We start from the raw sequence: 21,724 nt of genomic DNA, 5'->3' as shown, positions 1-21,724 counted from the left end.
TAATTGCCATTATGGAGAGACATCACCAAGGCTGGGAACTGAATGTTCAACGGTGTTTGACATTTCGGAAGGATAGGCAAAAAGGAAAAGGAGATGGGCTGGCACTGTTAGTCAAGGATGAGATCAGTACATTAGTGAGATAGGATCTTAGATTGGAAGATCAAAATGTAGAATCAGTTTGGGTGGAGGAAAGAAACAGCAAAGGACAGCAGACATTGATGGGAGTTATTTATCGGCCACCAAAAGTAGCGGTAATGTACGTCACAGTATAAATCAGGAAATTAGAAGTGCATGTAACAAGAGTAATCATGGGGGACTTCAATCTACATAAATCAAATTAACACTAGTGTTGTGGAGGACAAATTCCTGGAGTTTATACAAGTTGGCTTTCTAGAACAGTTTATTGAGGAACCAACTAGGGAACGGGCTTTTTCAGATCTAGCATTGTACAATGAGAAAGGGCTAATTAATAATACATACGAATTAGGAGCCGGAGTAGGCCACTTGGCCCCTGGAGCCTGCTCCGTCATTCAATAAGATCATGGCTGATCTGAATGTAACCTCAACCCCACATTCCTGCCTACCCCCGATTCACCTTCCATCCCCTTGTTAATCAAGAATCTATCTAGCTAATATTGTTGTAAAGGAGCCTTTAGGGAAGAGTGACCATAACATGATAGAATTTCACGTTAAGTTTGAAAATTATCTAGTTTATCCGAAACTAGGCTCTTCGATCTAAACAAAGAAACTACGAAGATATGAAGGACAAGTTAGCTGTGGTAGATTGGGAAACTACATTAAAAGGCAGGCAATTTAAAGAATTAATATATGGTTTGCAGCAAATATACATTCCTTTGAGGCACAAAAACCCAACAGGAAAAGTGATCCAACTGTGGCCAACAAGAGAAATTAAAGATTGTATTAGATCAAAGGAAGATGCTTATAAAGTTGCCAAAAAAGTATTAAGCCTGAGGATTGGAAACTTTTTAGAATTTAGCAAAGGAGGCCCAATAAACTGACTTAAAAAAAGAGAGAAAATAGAATATGAGTGAACTAGCGAGAAAGTTAAAAACAGACAATAAAACCTTCTATACTTATAATGTAAAAAGGAAAAGATTATCAAAGACAAATGCAGACCCACTACAGGCAGAGACAGGAGAATTTATAATAGGGAATAAGGAACCAGCAGAGAAACTAAACAATTCTTTGTGTCTGTCTTCGTGAAGGCAGACACAAAAAACTTCCCAAACAATACTAGAGAACCAAGGGACTAGCAGGACGAGGAACTGAAATTAGTGTTAATAAAAAATAACACTGGAGAAATTAATGGGACTGAAAGTTGTTAAATCACCTGGACCTGATGATCTACATCCCAGAGTGTTGAAAGAGGTAGCTGTAGAGATAGTGGACACGTTGGTGGCCATCTTCCAAAATTCTATAGATCCTGGACTGGTTCCTCCAGATTGGAAAGTAGCAAATGTAATCCCACATTTTAAGAAAGGAGGGAGAGAAAATGAACCACAGTCCTGTTAGCCTGACATCAGTAGTAGGGAAATTGCTATCGAATCTATTATAAGAGGGTGTGATAACTCAGCACTTAAAAAATAATGGTAGGATTGAGCAGAGTCAGCATGGATTTATGTAAGGGAAATCATGTTTGACAAAACCTGTTGAGTTTTTTTGAGGATGTAATTAGCAGAATGGTTAGAGGGGAACCAGTTGATGTGGTGTATTTGGATTTTTAGAAGGTTTTCAATACAGTCTCACACAAGAGGTTAGTAAACACATTGTGGGGTAATATACTGCCATGAATTGAAAATTGGTTTACAGACTGAAAACAGTGTAGGAATAAACAGGTCATTCTCAGGTTGGCAGGCCGTGATTAGCGGGGTACCACAAGATCATTGCTTGGGCACTAGCTATTCACAATATATATCAATGATTTGGATGTGCAGACCAATTGTATATTTCCAGATTTGCTGATGACACAAAACTAGGTGGGAATGTGAGTTGTGAGAAGGACGCAAAGAGGTTTCAAGGGGATTTAGACAGGCTAAGTGAGTGGGCCAGAACATGGCTGATGGATAACTTCACATTTTTTCACATATTCTATTTTGGTGAGAAAAACAGAATTGCAGAGTATTTCTTGGTGAGAGATTGGTAAGTGTTGATGCCCAAAGGGACCTGGATGTCCTCGTTCATGAATCATGAGTCGCTGAAAGCTAGCATGCAAGGAAGGTAAATGGCCTGTTGACCTTTATTGCAAAAGGATTTGAGTACAGGAGTAAAGATGTCTTACTGCAATCGTATCCAGCCTTGGTGAGACCACATCTCTGGGGTATTGCATACAGTTCTGGTTGTCTTACTTATGGAAGGATACACTTGCCATAGAGGGAGTGCAATGAAAGTTGACCAGACTGATTCCTGGGATGGTGGGATAATCCAATGAGGAGAGATTGAGGAGACTGGGTTTGTATTCTCTAGAGCTTCTGAGAATAAGAGGTGATCTAATTGAAACACATTGAAGCTCACTGAAAAATTCTTACAGGGCTTGACAAGGTAGATGTAGGAAGGATGTTTCATCTGGGTGGGGTGTCTAGAACCAGGGACACAAGTTTCAGAGCAAGAGGTAGGCCATTTAGGGGAGATAAGTAATTTCTTCACTGTGTGGTAAACCTTTGGAATTCTAAACCCCAGAGGTCTGTAGAGGCATAGTTGTTGAGTATAATCAAGACAGATTGATAGATTTCTAGATAGTAAAGACATCAAGAGATATGGGAAATGTGCAGGAAAATGGTATTCAGGTGGAAAACCAACCAGGAGCAGGCCCCTTGAGCCTGCTCCTATTTCCTGTATTCCTATCTATATGTATGCACTCCTGGCTAGCTTTTGCCCTCCCGAGACAAGATGGTGAATTGTGTGTTCCCATTACAGCCTTGCTCAAACTCACTGGTAAATTCAACCTAGACCAGGGAGCAAACCTAGGATCTTTGTGGCCCTGAATTGCTCAGTGTCACTCCACATGGTGCAGTTATCAACCAAGCCATCATGATCTATTCTATTTTTACTGCATATTATTCCATTATATAATTCCTCGGCTCAAAAAGCCAATGTAAATGTGTAATAATTGAAAGTAGGTTTTTGCAATTTATCAACTTACCAACTTAATTTGCTGCACTGATTTATAAGACATGCAGTTTCTGTAGAACACTCTGTGCAGCAATTCCCAAGCTTTTAACATATTGATGTTCTTCAATAGTGATACAGTTAGCTGAAGATGTTTTTCAAAATTCTCAACAGTTTAAGTTTCATTGAAAAGGCTAGCATATCAAAGCAACACCAAGCCCAGAACTGTTACCATTACTTTGTGATAAACAGCTCAGATTGAAGTCTACATTTGCTGCTTCTGTATTTCCAGTAATTCAATCAAGCCTTCCCTTTAAGATTTTCATTGAAACTGCATTCATTTTTTTTTGTTCTGATCCTTTATTGTGTAGTTCATTTTTTTCCCTGTGGCCTTTGGCACAATATGAAGCTAAATGTTTTTCTTAGGGCTTTGCTGCTTTGAATATTCTTGGATCTCCTGTACACTTGTATTCCGATCCACATTTCAGTTAAATAGCAAGATAATGCAAGCATTATCACCCGCTTCCTAAACATTTAACTGCTGGGAGAGGAGCTCTGCACACCTTTGGAAAAAACAACTCGTGCAGGAAGAGTTCCCCTGCAGGAGAACTTATGTTGTAGTCAAAAGAAATAAACTTATCCGAGACTGATAAATGCTGTACAAATGCCATGTTCAAGCCCTTGTTCTTTTCAGTACAAATCATGAAACTTAATAGTCTAATTTTCCATATTCATATAGTGATCTGCACTGATCTTAAAATCTCTTTTAAAACACTATCCTTAGCCAGTGAGCTGTTCTTCAAGCTGATGTAGCTTCATATGTTCATTTTAAACTTTTAAGTGTTCCTGAGGATAGACCAATTTAATTCCATCAGTATTTGTTTATGCGTCATTAGGAAGTGTCATTTAAAAAATGAAAATACAAAATCTAGATTTTACTTCTGTTTTAACTTATCTTGATGATTTTGTGATACAGACATCATAATGAGTAACTGGCATTATTTGTTAATTTCAGCCTGCTGTGCATTAAATGCCATTTTTTTCTGCCTCACATCCTACAGTAACACAATATAGTCAAGTGAACCTACTGTATTTTATTGTTGAACTAATATTTCTTTCTTATTTGTTCCTTCCTCAAATTCCTTAATTTATTAAAATGTTAACTTTGGGTTGTGCTGCAACAGCAAATACTATTTGAGGTGCTGACAAGGAGCTATCTCACAGACCTGATGTTGACTACAGCTGGACAAATATAGGGTCCCAATTCTCCAGCCCTCCCTGATTCAGTAGCCTGCTAGTGTTTTCTGGGTTTCATTAAGTTGGAGGCCGGAATAACTTCACAATCTATTTTCTTCTTTTAATGATGTACCCTCCCCAAAAGTGGCCATTTTTGGAATTAGGCTTTAATCGCATATATTAGCCTCAGCAGTGAACAACCAAGTTTCTGCTCCTGAGCCCTCCCTAACTAAGCGTCACCTGAACACAGGAGGCGAGTTGGACAGAAAAAAATTGTTCTTAAATCTAATTATTCACATGCCAAACACAAAATCCAACTGCTGAAGTTGTGTATGCAATACAATTTAATTGGACAAATGCACCCCCACTACCCTAAAAATGCTAACATTTTGATTTGGTTGAATCTAATTCTCCACCACCACCGTTGACCCAACAATCTGGGCAAATTGCTACAAGTAGAAAAATGATGTATCATGGAAAGCATCACAGGAGTTCTGCTGATCTGTAGTGCTGGTGTCTCTTGAATAACTTGCCTAGAATTTATTAGACTAAACCCTGTGACTGTTTGTTTGTGTTGAAGATTTGATGCGGTACCTAGCTTGCTGCACTATTTGTAAACCAACATTAGTTCATATCCGTGTGGTGGTGCAGCTGTCTTTTAAAATTGTTTTATTCCTTTTTAGAAGGGAATTAATTTGATCAAGAATTTTTGAAGACTGCATTATTCTATATTGGGATACCTTTCCTTTCAATATCTTGCCAGAGTGGGTATTCATTTTGTCAACATTCCAGCGGCAGATGCAGCTTTCAGCTCACTCACTTCTGCCTTTCAGTAAGCATGGATACATGAGTTCAATAGCTTGCAATGTAATGTTCTCCTTCAGTCTTTAGAACTAAAGGTCATAACTTTGTAGCTAATTAGCCTATTTTTTTAAAAAAATAGAGCGCACAATGTGCACCACATTCAAGTGAGAAACAACAGCAGTACAATAAATAAGCTTTGAATTCTGTTTTGTTGTAGCCTGGTGTAATTTTGCATTGATACCTTTGTCTTGGTCTAGATACTAGCTTTACCAAGATCAACTAGAGGAAAGAGAAGGAAGAAGAAAAAAAGTGATCATATTCCAATCACACAGCAAGTCCTAATGATGCTACATTTGGAATCCAAAGAGTAACAAGGGGCTCATTTATAGTGAAGGCTCATTAATCCAGTATTAACAACATTTGGATGTCCTTAAGAAATACCTATTACTAATGCTAGCATTTGCAAAGTACAGAATTTTATGCTTGGCAGCAACAAGTGAGCAAATACGCATGTAATAATCTAATTTCTTGAATAATATTTTAAAATTACTAAAGTTATTTTACTATTTTCAATACAGAAACTGTAATTAATAACCATTAACAGTCCAGGTAACTCAAACAATGTTGATTGTTGCTAGAATGTCTTGTGGGCTGTTGCACTTCAACCTTTCTGCATTCTTCTTTGCTTACTAATTCTCACAATGGTTTGTTCATAACCAACCTTGTCCACTCAATGCCTACCTGATAGGATCTAGATGTTTCTGCTCCTAGATGCAAAGCCAGCACTTGTTTACCGTCCCTAATTGCCTTTGAACTGAGTGGCTTGCTAGGCCATTTCACAGGGCAGTTAAGAGTCCATAAGACCATAAGACAGGAGCAGAAATTAGGCTATTCGGCCCATCGAGTCTGCTCTGCCATTCAATCATGGCTGATGTTTCTCAACCCCATTCTCCCGCCTTCTCCCCGTAATCTTTGATCCCCTTACCAATCAAGAACCCATCTATCTCGGTCTTAAATACACTCAATGACCTGGCCTCCACAGCCTTCTGTGGCAATGTATTCCATAGATTCACCACTCTCTGACTAAAGAAGTTTCTCCTCATCTCTGTTCTAAAAGGTCTTCCCTTTACTCTGAGGCTGTGCCCTCGGGTCCTAGTCTCTCCTACTAATGGAAAATGAGTCAACCACATTGTTGTGGGCCTGAAGTCACATGTAGGCCAGACCAGGTAAGAGTGGCAGATTTCCTTCCCTAAAGGACATTATTGAACCAAATGGGCTTTTAATTAATGATGGTTGACATGATCACCTTTTACTGAGACTGGTTCTATATTCAAAATTTACTGATGTAATTTAAATTCAATTTAACTTCCACCAGCTGTCATGGTGGGATTTGAACTTCCACCCCCAGAGCATTAGCCTGGGCCTTTGGATTACTAGCCCAGTGACATTGCCACTATTCCACCATCTCCTCCCCATAATGAATGAATTGACACTTAAAAATTTCCTTTTTGTCTAAATTATAGCAGTATTACTTCAATTCCTCCATGTAATCTTACTCAAAAGAACCTTGACTACTTTATATTGGAAGTATTTGATATTCTCTCTCATATGTTCAGACTTCACTTAGTTGAATGCATTTCTTTCAAATAAAACACCATTCTGCTTGGACATAACTCAGTTGCACTTGGCGAGGAATGAACCAGGACGTATCTTGAATTATCTTACTGCGAGCGTGGTCACCTTCATCACGAGAATCTAGTTCTATTTTTTTCAAATTAAACTTGGCTCTTTTGTTCCATTTTGTTCCATCTATTTCCTTTTCAGATCTGGTGCTCTTTTATTTGTTGTGTTTTCAAGCTTTTTCATGCATTCAATTCTGATGTTTTCTCTAGGTAAGACCTCCATGGTGTGGTTCCAAACAAAGCCCTCATTTACAGAGGGAGTGGGAACCTTCAGACAGTGTCCTACGTGTATTAGTATATGGGGATTCTGTGCATACTGTTGGAATATTCGGTTGCATTTGGAGATGTATTCAATTGCATGTGGAGTTTGAACTCAAATTTAGATTTTCTCATCATAACAGTTGACACATTGATGTCTCACTTTATCCATTCACGTGAACATGCTTACTGAAATAAATTCCATTCACTTATTACACAGTACCCAGATTTCGTGTCATCTGCCAAAAGTATTCTAGTGATTTCTCACCAGTTTTTGTGTTATAACTTTTTAGATTTTAGTGTACAATCCCAAATGTTATGTCCTTTTCCCATCTTAAACATCAGTGTTTGACATTGTGGCATTGAAAATCAGCTTACAAGGGTAACCTTTATCCTCTATGCAGTGAATAATTTGTTTTTCAGTAGAAAAGTTACTGTGCATGGAAATATGTCACCTGTTCTGACTTCAGATCCAGCTCTCTATGCAAGTGTCTCATATGCTTCTTGCTGCAGAGTCATGTAAATGCAGGCATTTCATCAGTTGTCTCTGCAGATGTTTCATATGTGCAGCTGTGCCATTTATCCATACACACATTGTCAATCCTTATGCTAGTGACTGGATAAAATCTAAACTAATATAGATATTGTACCTTCCAGTTATAGCACACCATTGCTATCTTAGAAAACTAAGCTGAAAATCATTTTTCTTGCATCTCTTATTTTGTATTGTCAGCATCTTTATAGTAGTGTGGGGAAAATCCATGACCAGGCCTTCGCCTCCAGATATGCACGTAAATGCGGTCAAGGTGACATCCATGCTTGGTGACCAATTTGCCACTCTGAAAATGATCTCTTTCATTTTTTTTGTTTCCCACAATGCTTGTCCATCTGTTTTATCCCTTCCTGTTCCTCTTCTGTCTGTCTGATATTAGGAATTCCCACTCTGGCATTCCAGATATTTTTCTGAGCTCCAAAGGAGTAACCTATGGACCTTTTGCTGAAGGATGTTATAAATGAAAATTTGCCTGGTATTCTATCAGCTTTGTGAATGGAATGAGGTGATGTGTACGACGGAACAGTGTGTTTTTAACCCCCACTCTACCAACACCACCCCACCCCCACCCTCCCCCCTCACCAGCAACCAACACCACACACTGTATGTACTAGGGAGTGGATTCTACTGCTATCTGATTGTAAATCAAACTGGATGACATTTGCATTCTCTTCTGTCTGCTCCATCAGCAAGATTTTCATAGCTGTGGTAACCCACCTCATTGGTTAAGAACTAGGATTTAATTGGAAAATGTTCCAAATGATATGACCTCTTGTTTTTAGACGTGCTACAGGGTTCTACAATCTTGTTCATATTCTGTACTGAGAACAAGGGCACACAGCACTCAGTGTTTTAGAGTAACAAAATAACACTAACATCCAATATTCTATAATTTGACAATTTTATGTGCTAATATTGAAATATAGTGCTGTGATGCAGGTTTTATATGACAGAAAGGGCTCTGAAATAAATTCCACTTAAAATGGTACAGAGCAGGAGGCCATTCGGTCCATTATGCCGTTTTGTTAGAGCTATCCAATTAGTCCCACTCCCCTGCTCTTTCCCCATAGCCCAGTAACATTTTCCTTTTCAAGTATTTATCTAGTTCCCTTTTGAAAATTATTATTGAACCTGCTTCCATCACCCTCTCTCACTACGCATTCCAGATCTTTATAACTCATAAAAAGAAATAATTTTCCCATATTTCCCTCTTTTGTTAAACACCTTAAGTCTGTGCCCTCTGATTACTGACCCTATTGCCACCGGAAACAGTTTCTCCTTATTGTGTCTATCAAAACCCTTCATGGTTAAATCCCCCATTAACCGTCTCTGCTTTGAGAATAATCTCAGTTTCTGCACATAACTGAAGTTCCCCAACCTTATCTGTTCTGCACCCTCTCTGTCCCAGTAAGAAAGTTAAAGAATCACCTCTACAAACTAATTTCAAAATGTGTTCAGGGTAAGGCTGAAAGAGATGAAAGTTATTGAAAGTATCTACAACAAATACATATCTGTAGAAAGCTGTATCTTTGAAAATATCTCTCTTCAGAAGGCCTGGTGGCGCAGGCCATAGGTGTAGTAGAACACAGCTTGGCCATTCCCCACATGGGGATGCATTTCCTGTAAGAAGGTGGAGAAAAACAAATGATGAACCATGCATACACGTTACTTCTGTTTATGTTCTAACAGTCATTCACAGAGTGACTTGGCAAAGAAGCAGGTGACCTGCTGGCCCTTGATGGCATTCCTGAAGAAAATGCTAAAGGGCTGAAAGTTAAATGGGGGAAAAATTTCGGTCTCTAACTTGTAGTTTAATACATTTATCTGAGGTTGACTGTGGTCAAGTCACAAATATACAGTGCTGCAAACATATCTTTTGCACTGAAAAAAAATGCTCTGTTCGTTGCTACTTGAAATGTGGCATTTTAATGTTTTACCTATATATGAACTATACATACTACAGTGTAGAACCCTGTGTCATGATAATGTTGAGTATTAATATTCCCATTTAACTTTTCCCCACACAGAAATATCTGCTGCTCTTGTCCTTGGGAATTTATTACTAATTCAGGCTGCTTCAGATTATCAATTATTTAGATTTACTTTTTTGTGTTTTTCAATTATTTGTGTAAACCTATTATGTTACATTCTATTATTGGCTTGAATGCAAATTCTCCCATCCCAAGATGAATCTCAAACACATCACTCATTCTGTTACAAAGACAGATGAGGAATATCTAAATTTTGCATTTACAAGATCCTACAACGAAGGCGTGTAAGTTGCTCTTTCTGGGCACCACAGGTTCAAGCAGCACTGACGTAAAAGAGAACCGTAATCTGGAGAACATCTCTCTTAAGGAAAGCAGTCAAGCTCCTGGTGAGGCACAGCTTTCAAATGGCAGCAATTCCTCCATTAACAGAAAACGGCCACTGGAAGAGGGAAATAACGGTCACTCACATCCTAAGTTTCGTGCCAAGAAGAGGAAGAAAACACCAGGTCCCATTCTACCAAAGAATGCACTAATGCAATTAAATGAGATTAAACCTGGCCTCCAATACAAGTTGTTATCTCAGTCTGGCCCAGTCCATGCTCCTGTTTTTATCATGGCTGTGGAAGTCAATGGACAAAACTTTGAAGGATCTGGGCCCACTAAGAAAAAAGCCAAGTTGCATGTAGCTGAAAAAGCCCTGAGGTCGTTTGTTCAGTTTCCAAATGCCTCTGAGGCTCACCTGGCTATGGGTCGAATGCTGAATGTTAATACGGACTTTACGTCAGATCATTCTGACTTCCCAGATACTCTTTTTAATGGATTTGAAACCCCAGTACAAGGAGATGATCCTTATCTCTTGGGGTCCAATGGAGATGGCTCTTTCAGTTCAGGTGACTATAACTCTTTTGGTCTCTCGTGTGGTGTTGGAGGAAGTAGTGTAGGTCAGTCAGCGCTCACTGCTCCATCTCCTTTTGCCATGACCAGTGGCAAGAACCCAGTTATGATCCTGAATGAACTGCGCCCAGGACTCAAGTATGAGTTTGTTTCTGAAAGTGGAGAGAGCCATGCGAAAAATTTCATCATGGCTGTAACTGTAGATGGGCAGACATTTGAAGGGTCAGGGAGGAACAAGAAGTTGGCAAAGGCTCGTGCGGCTCAAGCAACTCTTCAGACTTTGTTTAACATGCAACTGGACTCGACACCATCGCGGCAACCTATTCCTAGTGAAGGTCTTCAGCTTCACCTGCCTCAGGTAAGGAAATTGTTTTTTCTCTTAGCACTGTGCTATTAAGCATAATGGGAAGGAATGCTCTTTAAAATTAGGCTGAAAGACTCTAATATTAGTGGTAGGAATTTGAGAACTGATTTAAAACATTAACTCTGTTTATGTGGATTATTTTCCATGCAACATCAATCAGCTACAGTGCACCTTAAATTTAGCTTATATGAAGGCATGGTGCTGGGGCATATTCCTAATCTGATGCTTTTCAAAGAAATGTCAAACTGACAAGAGAGTTGTCCACGCCACCTCCATGCAGTTCCTGTTGTCATTGGCAAAGACCTAATGCGCAGCTCCCCTTTCTGCCCTCTACTTTGCATTTTACATTAACAGTTGTGGCTTGAGCTAATGTATGAACAAATGTTTTGTAAAGATGTTTTCTCTTGAAGGTTGCACCATTTTTAGCACTTCCTTTTCCAGGTAAGGCCTATGTGATTCTTCAAATAATATGCATTTGAAGGTGTACTACAAATTCTGGGGGTGGGGTGGGGGAAATGGCTCCAGAAAGCTCTGAAATAATAGCAAATGCTTGACTCTAATCTTCAAGGGAATCTCACTGATAACACCTTTTGTTCAAATTTGCAGTTACCAATGGTAGTAATTACTTTGATAAATCTGTAAATTTAGCTTTCTACATTCTTGGACTGAGCAAACCTTACAAACCAGTAACCTGCAATGTCCATCAGCCCTTGATGTTTTCACAAGAGTAATTTAAACATGGACTTGAATGGACAGGAGAAACAAGGTTATATTAGGTTCTTATCGTTTGTTACAATCCTCACAGACCAATAATTTTTATCAAGAGGCAAATTTCCCAAATGACCAACAGAAATAATTGAGGGACAAGATTTCACCTTTAAGACTTGTTCTGTAACAAACAAACTAAAATTAACATAGATATCTAAAACATTAATTAACAGGCAACTTGTACCTTTTTCTTTAGTTTGATGTATGTTTTGTATTAACTAACACAATTGAAAAATGCCTTATGAAATGCTTTCATTCTACTCCACGCTTCTGGTAAATATATATCATGAAAGGGACCGTCTCAAAGTCACTCCTTGCTCTCCAGAAGAGGCTCACCACTGCCCCAGCGCGCGCGCGCACACACACACACTCACACTCTACTTTGTCAAAGTTTCAATCCTTTCACTCTGCCTGAGTTGCCTGGATCCAGTTATCACCAGCAAGGCACACCTTGCTGAATGCCCCCATCTCTCTCAGCAGGCCATGACATTATTGATGATCCAGAATTCCAGAGATTTCCAGCATCCAATCCCTTTAAACTGTTCAGTCAGCTTTGGTAAAACTGTTTTTCCCACGGAGAGCTTCCCTCTGCTCCCCATCGTTTCCTACAGAATAGCAAAGACCTGTCGCTGGAAGAATTCCACGTGTCTCAGTAGCAGCTATTTTTCTGTTCTGTCAGCTCACATAAGAGATGCTAAAACTGCCACTTGACACCTCAGTGGGTTTCTTTTTGACTTTCTCTCCTTATGACGACCCAAGATCACTTGGGCACTTCTTATAACTGGGATGTTTACCAGAAATTCTAGGTATACATTCTTTTCCAGAATTCCCTGTTTTACTTTGAGTTCAAGGTACATTTTAAAACATAATTGTATTGTAAAATTCAGCGCTCATGACACATTGTACATTTAAGCAACCTCTATGGTGAGTATGATTCATTAAAATTTCAATCTTAAGTGAATTAGGGTAGCTACTGTCACTTCTTCATCTTATTTATATTGATCACCATGTTTTCTGTAATCTCTTCTACTATGCGCTGACATTGAATTATGGTGCTGTGATGCAGGCTTTCATATTAACAGAAAGGCCCTAAAATAAGTTCCACTTAATCTGTTCCATAAACAAAGATGTTGAAATGAATGTATTTAGTACAGGAAGTAAGGTTTTATTGACAGGATTTGCGCACAGACAAATGGGGCTGAAGTTTAATATCCAAAAGTGGGTGGGTTAGGGTTGGGTCAGCTATTAAAATTTTTTAAATCTGAAATTTAGACGCACTCGGCTGAATTTTATATCTAAATCAGTGACATACAGAAGCAGTCTTGGAACCAAACTTTGTGGGATGCCAATCTCCAATTCCAACTGATCTGAAAAACTATACATTATTTCATATTTTCTGCATTCTAACTAGTTTATACTGCAACATGATATCTTTCCCCTAATTCCATGGCCCTTAACTTTCTTCACTGGTCTCTTGGGTCAAAGAATTTTTGTTTGCCCACATTTCACTCCACTTCCTCCATTCCCCCTTATCTCACCACCCCATAGAACTGGCAGCTTTGTCCTTTCTGAAATTCAGGTTTGTGTATCTAATTATTGCCTCCATCTATGTACTTAATAATTTCATCTTTAATTAAAAATTTTGAAATTTTCCCTCGCACATATGATAAACTAATCCACGCTTCTGGCAAATATATATCATGAAAGGGACCACCTCAAAGTCACTCCTTGCTCTCCAGAAGAGGCTCGCAACTGCCCCAACACATTTTTTTTTTGAAAAAGTATTCTGTTGGTGTGTCTCAGTTTGCTGGTACACACCCACACTTGGTAGAAAGGCACAGTGGCCTGCCAGCATCTGAGACAGGGAAAAGGGTCTCCATTCAAAATGTAAAGCCCTCTTTCCTTAAGATGCTGAGGGATCTGCTGTCTGGTATTTTCTTATATGTAAAATTTTTGCTGTCTCCCCGAACTGTGCTTCTTCAAGGCAGGCTGACTAGTTGTTTTCACTTTGAGCTGGTTTCCAGGGTGTATTTGAAAGATGTTGATGACTTTTCCCATCTTCGGCACCACTTGCTGTCTGCTAACAGCACAACAGAGATGAGGACCTGGATTTTTGTGCAGGCTCAGGAAAATGTGACTTGTGTTCCTTTAGCAGCATCCAAACTGCACACCCGACCCATGTCTGACATTGCTTGGGATTTTTCTTTTGTGTCACAGGGTTCAGGTTTGCAGTGCAGTCTGAGAGCCACGAAGGAGTGCAGAAGGTGTTGAGGCAGGCTGGATTGAAGACTCCCCTCCATTCGCCAACACAACTCAGCTCTCAATATCATTTTAAAGCCTCCTTGAACCTCAGCCCCACCCACCCTCCATGCCACTCCATGCCCCCTCAGATCCCCCCTGGCCTCCTCAGATCACCCTGGCCCTCTCAGATTCCCCTGGTTCCTCTGTGCCCCTTATGTAAAATCCACAGCCACTTACCCAGTATCCACTATGTACAACCCTCAGGAGCCATACAATAGCCTGTGACAATGTAATAAAACTTTCATTCCAAAGTCTGTCATTGATGTTGCAAAAAAAAAAACTTCACAGTTGAAAAGGTTAATCCTTTAAGTGGCCATTAAGTTTTATAAACAAACAACCATTTGCTCCAAACATCAAAGGCTGAGTATGTAAATTGTCAGTCATTCACCTTAACATTTGTGTCGACAGAAAAGCTTTCAGGACTCAACCGAGCATTCATAATAGCCACAGCTATCACAAATTCATTACAACTCCCATTGCCTGAAATTCAAAGAACAGATGGTGTACTCTTCATTTCAAAGCAGCTTTGCCTGTTAATGGAGGGAAGTGGGTGTTCAGATTTATTTTTACTTTACAAAAGTAGGGTTCTTTCCCCACTGTCAGAGCTGCCTGTACACTCAGACTGTACAGTGTCAGACATGACAAGGAGAGTTTATCAGCACACTTTACACTATGGCACTTTCTCCAATTAAAAACGTACTATCATACATGTCAACTTTTAGACAATGGTAGTCAATGTAGTGGTTAACTTAACTTTGCATGACAGAGCACTATGATTACTCAATGCATCTAATAGTGACATTTGAAGGTGCAGAAACATTTTACACTTACGTTTCCGAATGCTTCAGGCTTCCCCCCACTGGTCACGAACTCTCCAAGGAGTTTTTTTTTAAGGGCTCACAAAGCCTGCACTTGCACACAAAAATAGTGTGGGAGGAACTACAAATTTCCTGCGGCTCTCAAGGGCACCTGCCTCAGAAGAGATCCACGTGTGTTTTGCACCCTACATCTTCCAGACCCACTAAAAGGCCAAATCAAAATGGCGTGGAGTTGGGAAGGCAGAGGAAATTGTTTTTTCAGAAAAAAAAGTAAGTTCCGTGTTTCATGACCCAATTCACACCTCCATTGGGAGGCAAAAATTTGCCCGAGGAATTCATCCTACATCCATCTGCTCCATGACATGTGTTTTAATGTACTGAACCAGAAGATTGCTGTAATGTTCAAAGATGAAGGTCTATAACTCAGCTTCAAACCTTTTGTTTTATTATTCACATCTATGTTTGACATCAGTTGAATAGATGATGCAGTGTGTAAAAGGGAAGGAGATGTTTAAGTGAGATGCTGATGAACAATACCAAAATGCTAATGCACACCGAGGTCAAAAACTATTTCAGCCGCCATGCTGGATAATTACCGGAAGACCAAATGTCAGATTGTAGTGGATCAGAGGACCTCTGTTAAACTTGGGTCAAACTGAATCCATAAACCCAAGGTAAATTAATGCTGATTTGATGATATGTACCTTTGTTGGGCATTATCATCTTTTGGCTGTAGCTCTCCTGACCATTTTCCTCTTGTAGCCAATGCTTGAAACTATCAGAAAGTATCCAAACTTCTAAGGCTCAATAATGTAAATTGTCAGTCATCCACCTTAATATTTGTGTCGACAGAAAAGCTTTCAGAACTCAACCGAGCATTCATAATAGCCACAGCTATCACAACTTCATTACGACTCCCAGTGCCTGAAATTCAAAGAACAGATGGTGTCCTCTTCATTTCAAAGCATATTTGCCTGTTAATCAACGGAGGGGAGTGGGTGTTCAGATTTATTTTTACTTTACAAAAGTAGGGTTCTTTCCCCATAGTCAGAGCTGCCTGTACACTCAGACTGTACAGTGCCAGACATGACAAGGAGAGTTTATCAGCACACTTTACACTATGGCACTTTCTCCAATTAAAAACATACTAAAATGATTGATGATTATAGCATTGCTGAGTAAGGACATTTCATGTCATTCTGGTACAGCACTGCTATGGCGGGCAGCAGCAATCTGTCAGTTAATGGTGTGTGTCATTTCTATGGTGTTGCTGTCAAACCCTTCATTATATTTCTGGATGGGAATCTTAACACTTTGCTGTGATTCTTTCTCATTGTAAGCAGGGACTGCAGGCTTTAGAAACACTCTCCTTTAAGCAGCAAAACCCTCTAACAAACCAATATATTGGGTATCTTACTAATCTACACAGTTAAAATAAGCATACAGTACGTTGTCTCAAAAATGCAACTATTTCTTGACTGTTGTTACAAGCAATTGGTAATTTGCTCATGTTGTTATATTAAATCAGTCATTTCAGTATTTTGCTAAAAAGTGATCTGATTGTCCAGCTGATAACCTGAGGAGTAAAGATGCAATTTACAGTTTGTCTTATTGCGTATGCCATATAGGATGTGAATGAATCATTCAGGCATGTTTGTTGTACTTGCATAAACACCACTTATATAACATTCAGCAGGGATGAAAATGTTTTCCCAGATCTTATCATCAAACAATTTTGAGAAAATCCAGAGCCAGAGTTTTACCAATCCCTTGTCAGCAGGCTGGGAGACAGAATGGCCAGCAAGATGATGTAAGAAGATGTTTGGGGGGGTTCTGCCTGATGTCTTCCCATCTCCAAGCCATTTTGCCAGCGGCAGGAAAGCTGACAGATTGGTTGATGATTGGGAGCCCAATTGAGCCACTTAAATGGCCAGCTAAGGGTGATTTCTCACCCCTGTCGACATTTTGCCCATGGCGGGGCGAGCTGCCACTTAGTGGGGAGACCATCTAGTGAAACCTGGCAGCCTCCCAACTTGGAGGGAGTGGGATCCTTCCTTTCTAGGCACACCTGGGGGCAGTGGCCACCACCCTGATTGCCATGGCCTGCCAACCCCTCTTTGAGGGTAGCTTAGCCATTGAGATGCCCTCTCATTGCAGCTGCAGCCTCAGCGCTGACCACGACTAACCCACAACCTATGCAGTTTTCCTTTCGTAGGGCGAGGACATCTTCAGTTGTTTTGTTGCCTGGGTCAAAGAAGCCTACATTTTTCATGATTGTACTCCAATGAGTTTTCAGGGTGTTGAACCTAAAGTTTTTCTCTTATTCCACCCATGTCCCCTAAAAGTATAGTGCATGAACAAGGCAGCTCCCTCCGAATATCTTAATTGTTTATACATGAGTCCAAACAGTGCTGATCGGCTGCTTTATCAAAGGGTCCTTCCTGACAGAGGCCAGCCATGTTTTCCAATTTAAGTTATGTACAGTTATTGCTGCACATAATTTAATGCTCATGTTCGATTGTTGGTGAGTTAAGTTTGAGAGAATAAGTGAGATTTGGGTAAGGTCGATTAGAGATGTTACTAAGTAGAAATACTACAGCACTGGTGTCAGATTAAGGGCGTCTGCATCAGTAGATAAAGAAGTCATGTATGTCCCATAGATTGAAAGGAGAGTGCATGATAAAATTAAAACCACGTGGTTTAATGGTGATATCTGAAGGCAAACTAAACTATAGGAAATGGCTTTCAAGATAATGTGGATAGGTTTAAGGTTCAGTTGAAGTTAGGTTTGGCCAAATGATCATTGCCACACTTATTCATAATTACTTCTCCCAACGATAGCAGTTTTTTTTTAAGTTACCACAGGAGTCCGATGATGATCAAGGACTGCAGTAAGGCCTTTGATCCTGCTGGATTCCCAAACCCCTTTAGCTCATCTATAGTTGCTAATTTCTCACCACATTCTGAAAATATATCATTTATTTTGCTTGGTTCTTAAGTGGATAATATCGGACTTGCCCACGTTGAACACCCGCTTTACAATTTCCTGCTCCCACCTGTACTACTTACTGCCTCTTCTAATTTGGTATAATCTGCAGACTTGCATGTACAACTCTATTCCTTGATCCAAATCGTTAATAAATATTGTTGAGGCTCCAGAACAGATCCTTTGGGAAGACCACTTGCCATACCCTGACAATCTGAGTACCTACGATATCCCTACCCTCGGTCTTCTACTCCCAATGCAATCCAACTCTATACACTTTTATTTTGGCTAACAATCTCTTTTGTGGAACTTTATTGAATATCGTCTTGAAGTCCATAGGGATAGCATTCGTCGATGAGCTCAGATTTGTTTAAGTATTCAGTTACTCTATCCCTAAAGACAGACTCTCATAGCTTCCTTACAATTGACAGACCTGTGGTTACTTGGTTTCTTTCTCCCATCCTTCTTCAATATTACAGTGATGTTAGTAAATTTCCAATCTAACAGCACAATTCCCGAATGAAGAGAGCTTTGAATGATTATGGCTGACACTTCATTTGCTCCTTTTAATACCCAGCGGTGGGAAACAATCAGATCCTGGAGGTTTATCTGTCTGAAGTCCCTTATTTTCTCCCTTACCTTTTTTTAAAACCTGTATTGAATTTATTAAGTTCCATCCCTTCATTTATTATTAGTCTCCCTCCTATTACTAGTATTTTATCCCCCCGCCACTGTGAAATTGATACAAAATACTTGTTGATAAATCTGCCATTACCTTGTTGCCAATTAAAAGTATCACCTGCTTCTGTCTTTAATGGGCCTGCATCTCCTTTAGCAACTTCCTGCATTGTATGAAAATTTTCCTGTTAACCTTTACATTACTTACAAGTTTTTCTTCATATTCTCTTTCACAGATCTTGATATTTTCTTTGTCCCTATTTTATCCGGCCTAGAGCACCATTTTTCTTTAAAATTGTGAAAAGCACTTCCTTTAGCCTTATGGTGCATCTTAACTCATTTGTTGATCTTGGTCACTTGACTTTACAAGTGGAACATTTTGCTCTTTAGGGGTACATATTGGTCTTGTAGTAAACAATTCTTTCAATACCTCACACTTTTTTACTGAGGTAAATAGAGATCAATGTGGGCAAGTCTGAGGCTATTCACTTTGCACCCAAGCAAAATAAATGAGATATTTTCAGATTGTGGTGAGAAACTAGGAACTAGATGAGCAAAAGGAGTTTGGGAGCCCAGTGGGATCAATCAAAGGCCCCATGCAGATTTACCTGTTTACGTGTACTGCTTATGCCTCAACCCTTTAAAGTCAACCTTAGTTCTGTTTAAAGTCTTGATTCATGCTTGATCCTCTCCTTGTCAAACTTCATGTCAAAGCCTACCATATTATGGAATCCGTGCTCTCAATGATTAGATGAAGGCATCAGGGATACAATCATTAATTATATTGTAAGACAGATGTACAGGAGTTACAAGTTCAGATGGAGTAAATAGACTGCAGGTTGACCTTGGTGCACTGGTTGGGGGAATAAGCTCACATTTGGCAGATATCCTTCAGTGTGAATAAATGCAGGCAGACACAATTGTCACAGTAATTACATTTATAAACAATACAGATTACGCACAGAGTAGGAAAGTGAACGGGAATTTGTACTTCATGGAATGTTGATAGCCCATGACCAGGGATGTGAGTCTATTGGGAAAACAAATAAAAAGCGTTACTATCAAGACAAAGACAGAATTAGAAACGTGATACTTGCCCTGTACGTGCCTTGATTTGCTCACACCTCTGAAGTTGTGGCCAGTTTTGGCCCCTTCACATGGAAGATCTCAAAGCTTTTGATGTCAAGAAGATTTACACTAAACAACACCCTTAGCATTTGCAGCCTATGTCTCAGTCCTTGCCTGCCATTTCATCTTGTACTGACCAAAATTGTTCCAATCTTTTCCTCAGCCTTTTCTCTTCCACTGAGCATGGTCCAGACAATGTGTTAGTTTTGTATTGCATCCATTGTGAGCCGTTTATGTGCAGGTCTGAGACTGGTTTATACTTCATCCCTGACATTTCATTCTGCCTCCATTGTGAGCTCAGGTCTGTCACTGTATCTGTCTCCACTATTCTAGAGCCCTCGCTGCCAGTTCGCTGTCTCATTCTCCCTTTTTCCCCTTGCTTTCACTGCTCTAATGTTGACTTTTTACTGTCCCCGATACACATGATATATGCTCCAGGAAACATATTACAGCAATGGGTGAGACAGCTGCAGTGGGAATTTTGTAATCAGAAACCATATCACAGGTCCTGGATTATCTATGAACAGTGCCATGGGAGAGCTGATCATTATCCTAAAATTATAAGAGGGCATCTACATTGAAACTTGACAATATTTGGTAAACTTCAGTTCTTCACCGCACGTTAGTATTTATGTCGCATGCGGTGTTAGAACACTTTCCTCCAAATGATGTTAACTCGCAACAATGTTGTGCTGTTGACCAGAATCTCCACAGGTTTTTGACCTCCATTCATCTCTTTATTTGGGTTGCTTAGCTTGTTTGGCAAATTAGCTTGTTGGGTTCCGCTGACATGGAAAAGAAATCCAACAATGTATATATTTTAAAACTTTATCCTTATTGCTATTTCTAATTTTCAAACTGGACTTCTCTGCTGAGCAAAGACAATGGAGATGGTTGATCCTCTGCCTGTGAGTTATCCCCGGCAGTCTCCAGAATAAAAGAATTCTCTCAATTTTGGGAATATTGCATCTCATTATGCCTACAGAGCTATTAACAGACCACTTGGGACTGGTCAGGCCAATTTCTAAGGGAGCTACAGGCCATTTGCTGTTTCCCATCCAACTGGCAAAGCCGCAAAGAAGCTGGCTGTGTCCAGACAGGACAACTGGCCCATCTAACCTGCCTCTGCTGGAAGATTTCATATCACCGCTTACAGAACTGCCTCAATCTTCATGCCTTTTTCATCTTGTGACATCAATGCCACCTGAAAAGCCAACCTTTCAACACTGGGCTTCAGCCACCTGAACTCGAAACACCTACCTGAAAGAATTCCTCATAGGACTCTGACTTTGGGACTCTCCCATGAACCAGTGTTTAATTTTTTTGTGGTCCTTGTACTGTAAAGACTCTCTCCCCCCCCACCCGTGTGAATGCAGAGTGGGACATTGCGGATACTCATTTCGCTGATTTTTGAATGTGTGAAATGAACCAACTTTCTGAGTTTATCCTAACTCGAGTTTGCTGTGGGTTATTAGTATAATTGGATCTCTCACAAATCTAATGGTTGGGAAACAATATGTCATTTGCTTATTCTTTAAAACAAGGTAATTCAAAACACTTTCTGTTTAAAGACAGGTGGTAAGAGGAAAACCGCTATTTGAACTGATCCACTTCCTGCCCTAAAAAACCCATATCCAAAGACATCTTTGTCGGTACTGTTCCTTTTTTCTTATTTATATGATAGGATCTCCGTGACATCCAGTCAAGATGCACTTCTTAAACTCCTACTTGAAGCAACAATTCAATTCCTGATTCTCAATTTATAGGCAGTTTAAAATCAAGTTCTACATTATGCACCACTGTTGTTGCATTTTGGTTTGCAAACCAGCCCTATAAAATGTTGAAAAGAAGGTTAATTTTCATCTCAGTGATTTCCCTTTATCAATTTAGCACTGGTTGTAATAACTGCCAACAGACACTGCTAATTCTACTGGAACTGCACATTAGGTGAATTTATGCAACACTTTTCCACTACATTAAGAAGCGTATTGCTTTGACGTCGGAGTTCATTTTCTTCTGTGTGTAGAATCCCATATGTCTTGCAAAGAACTAATAAGTATCTATTCCTGAACCGAGCCAGGCATGGACTAAGGTTGCTGAGACTGTCAGCTGATAAAGTGTGGCCAGGAAGATGACA

At 39.7% G+C, this 21,724-nt stretch overlaps 1 protein-coding gene across 8 annotated transcripts in view; it reads left to right on the top strand.

Annotated features, from left to right (window-relative positions):
• The window catches only part of LOC121284757 (double-stranded RNA-specific editase 1-like), a 300,748-nt gene that overhangs the window by 218,645 nt on the left and 60,379 nt on the right, over positions 1–21,724 (top strand). For 5 of the 8 annotated variants that reach the window (XM_041200321.1, XM_041200323.1, XM_041200319.1 and 2 more), the window contains one exon: positions 9,917–10,902. In XM_041200321.1, the coding sequence (XP_041056255.1) occupies positions 9,917–10,902 (986 nt within the window). The remainder of the gene's footprint in view (positions 1–9,916; positions 10,903–21,724) is intronic. The other 3 variants (XM_041200327.1, XM_041200326.1, XM_041200325.1) reach the window with 1 other exon arrangement.

The sequence above is a fragment of the Carcharodon carcharias genome, chromosome 12 (genome assembly GCF_017639515.1).
Source record: "Carcharodon carcharias isolate sCarCar2 chromosome 12, sCarCar2.pri, whole genome shotgun sequence".
Lineage (NCBI taxonomy): Eukaryota > Metazoa > Chordata > Chondrichthyes > Lamniformes > Lamnidae > Carcharodon > Carcharodon carcharias.
Note: the sequence above shows the minus strand (reverse complement) of the source record. Positions and strands in the feature narration are given on the sequence as shown.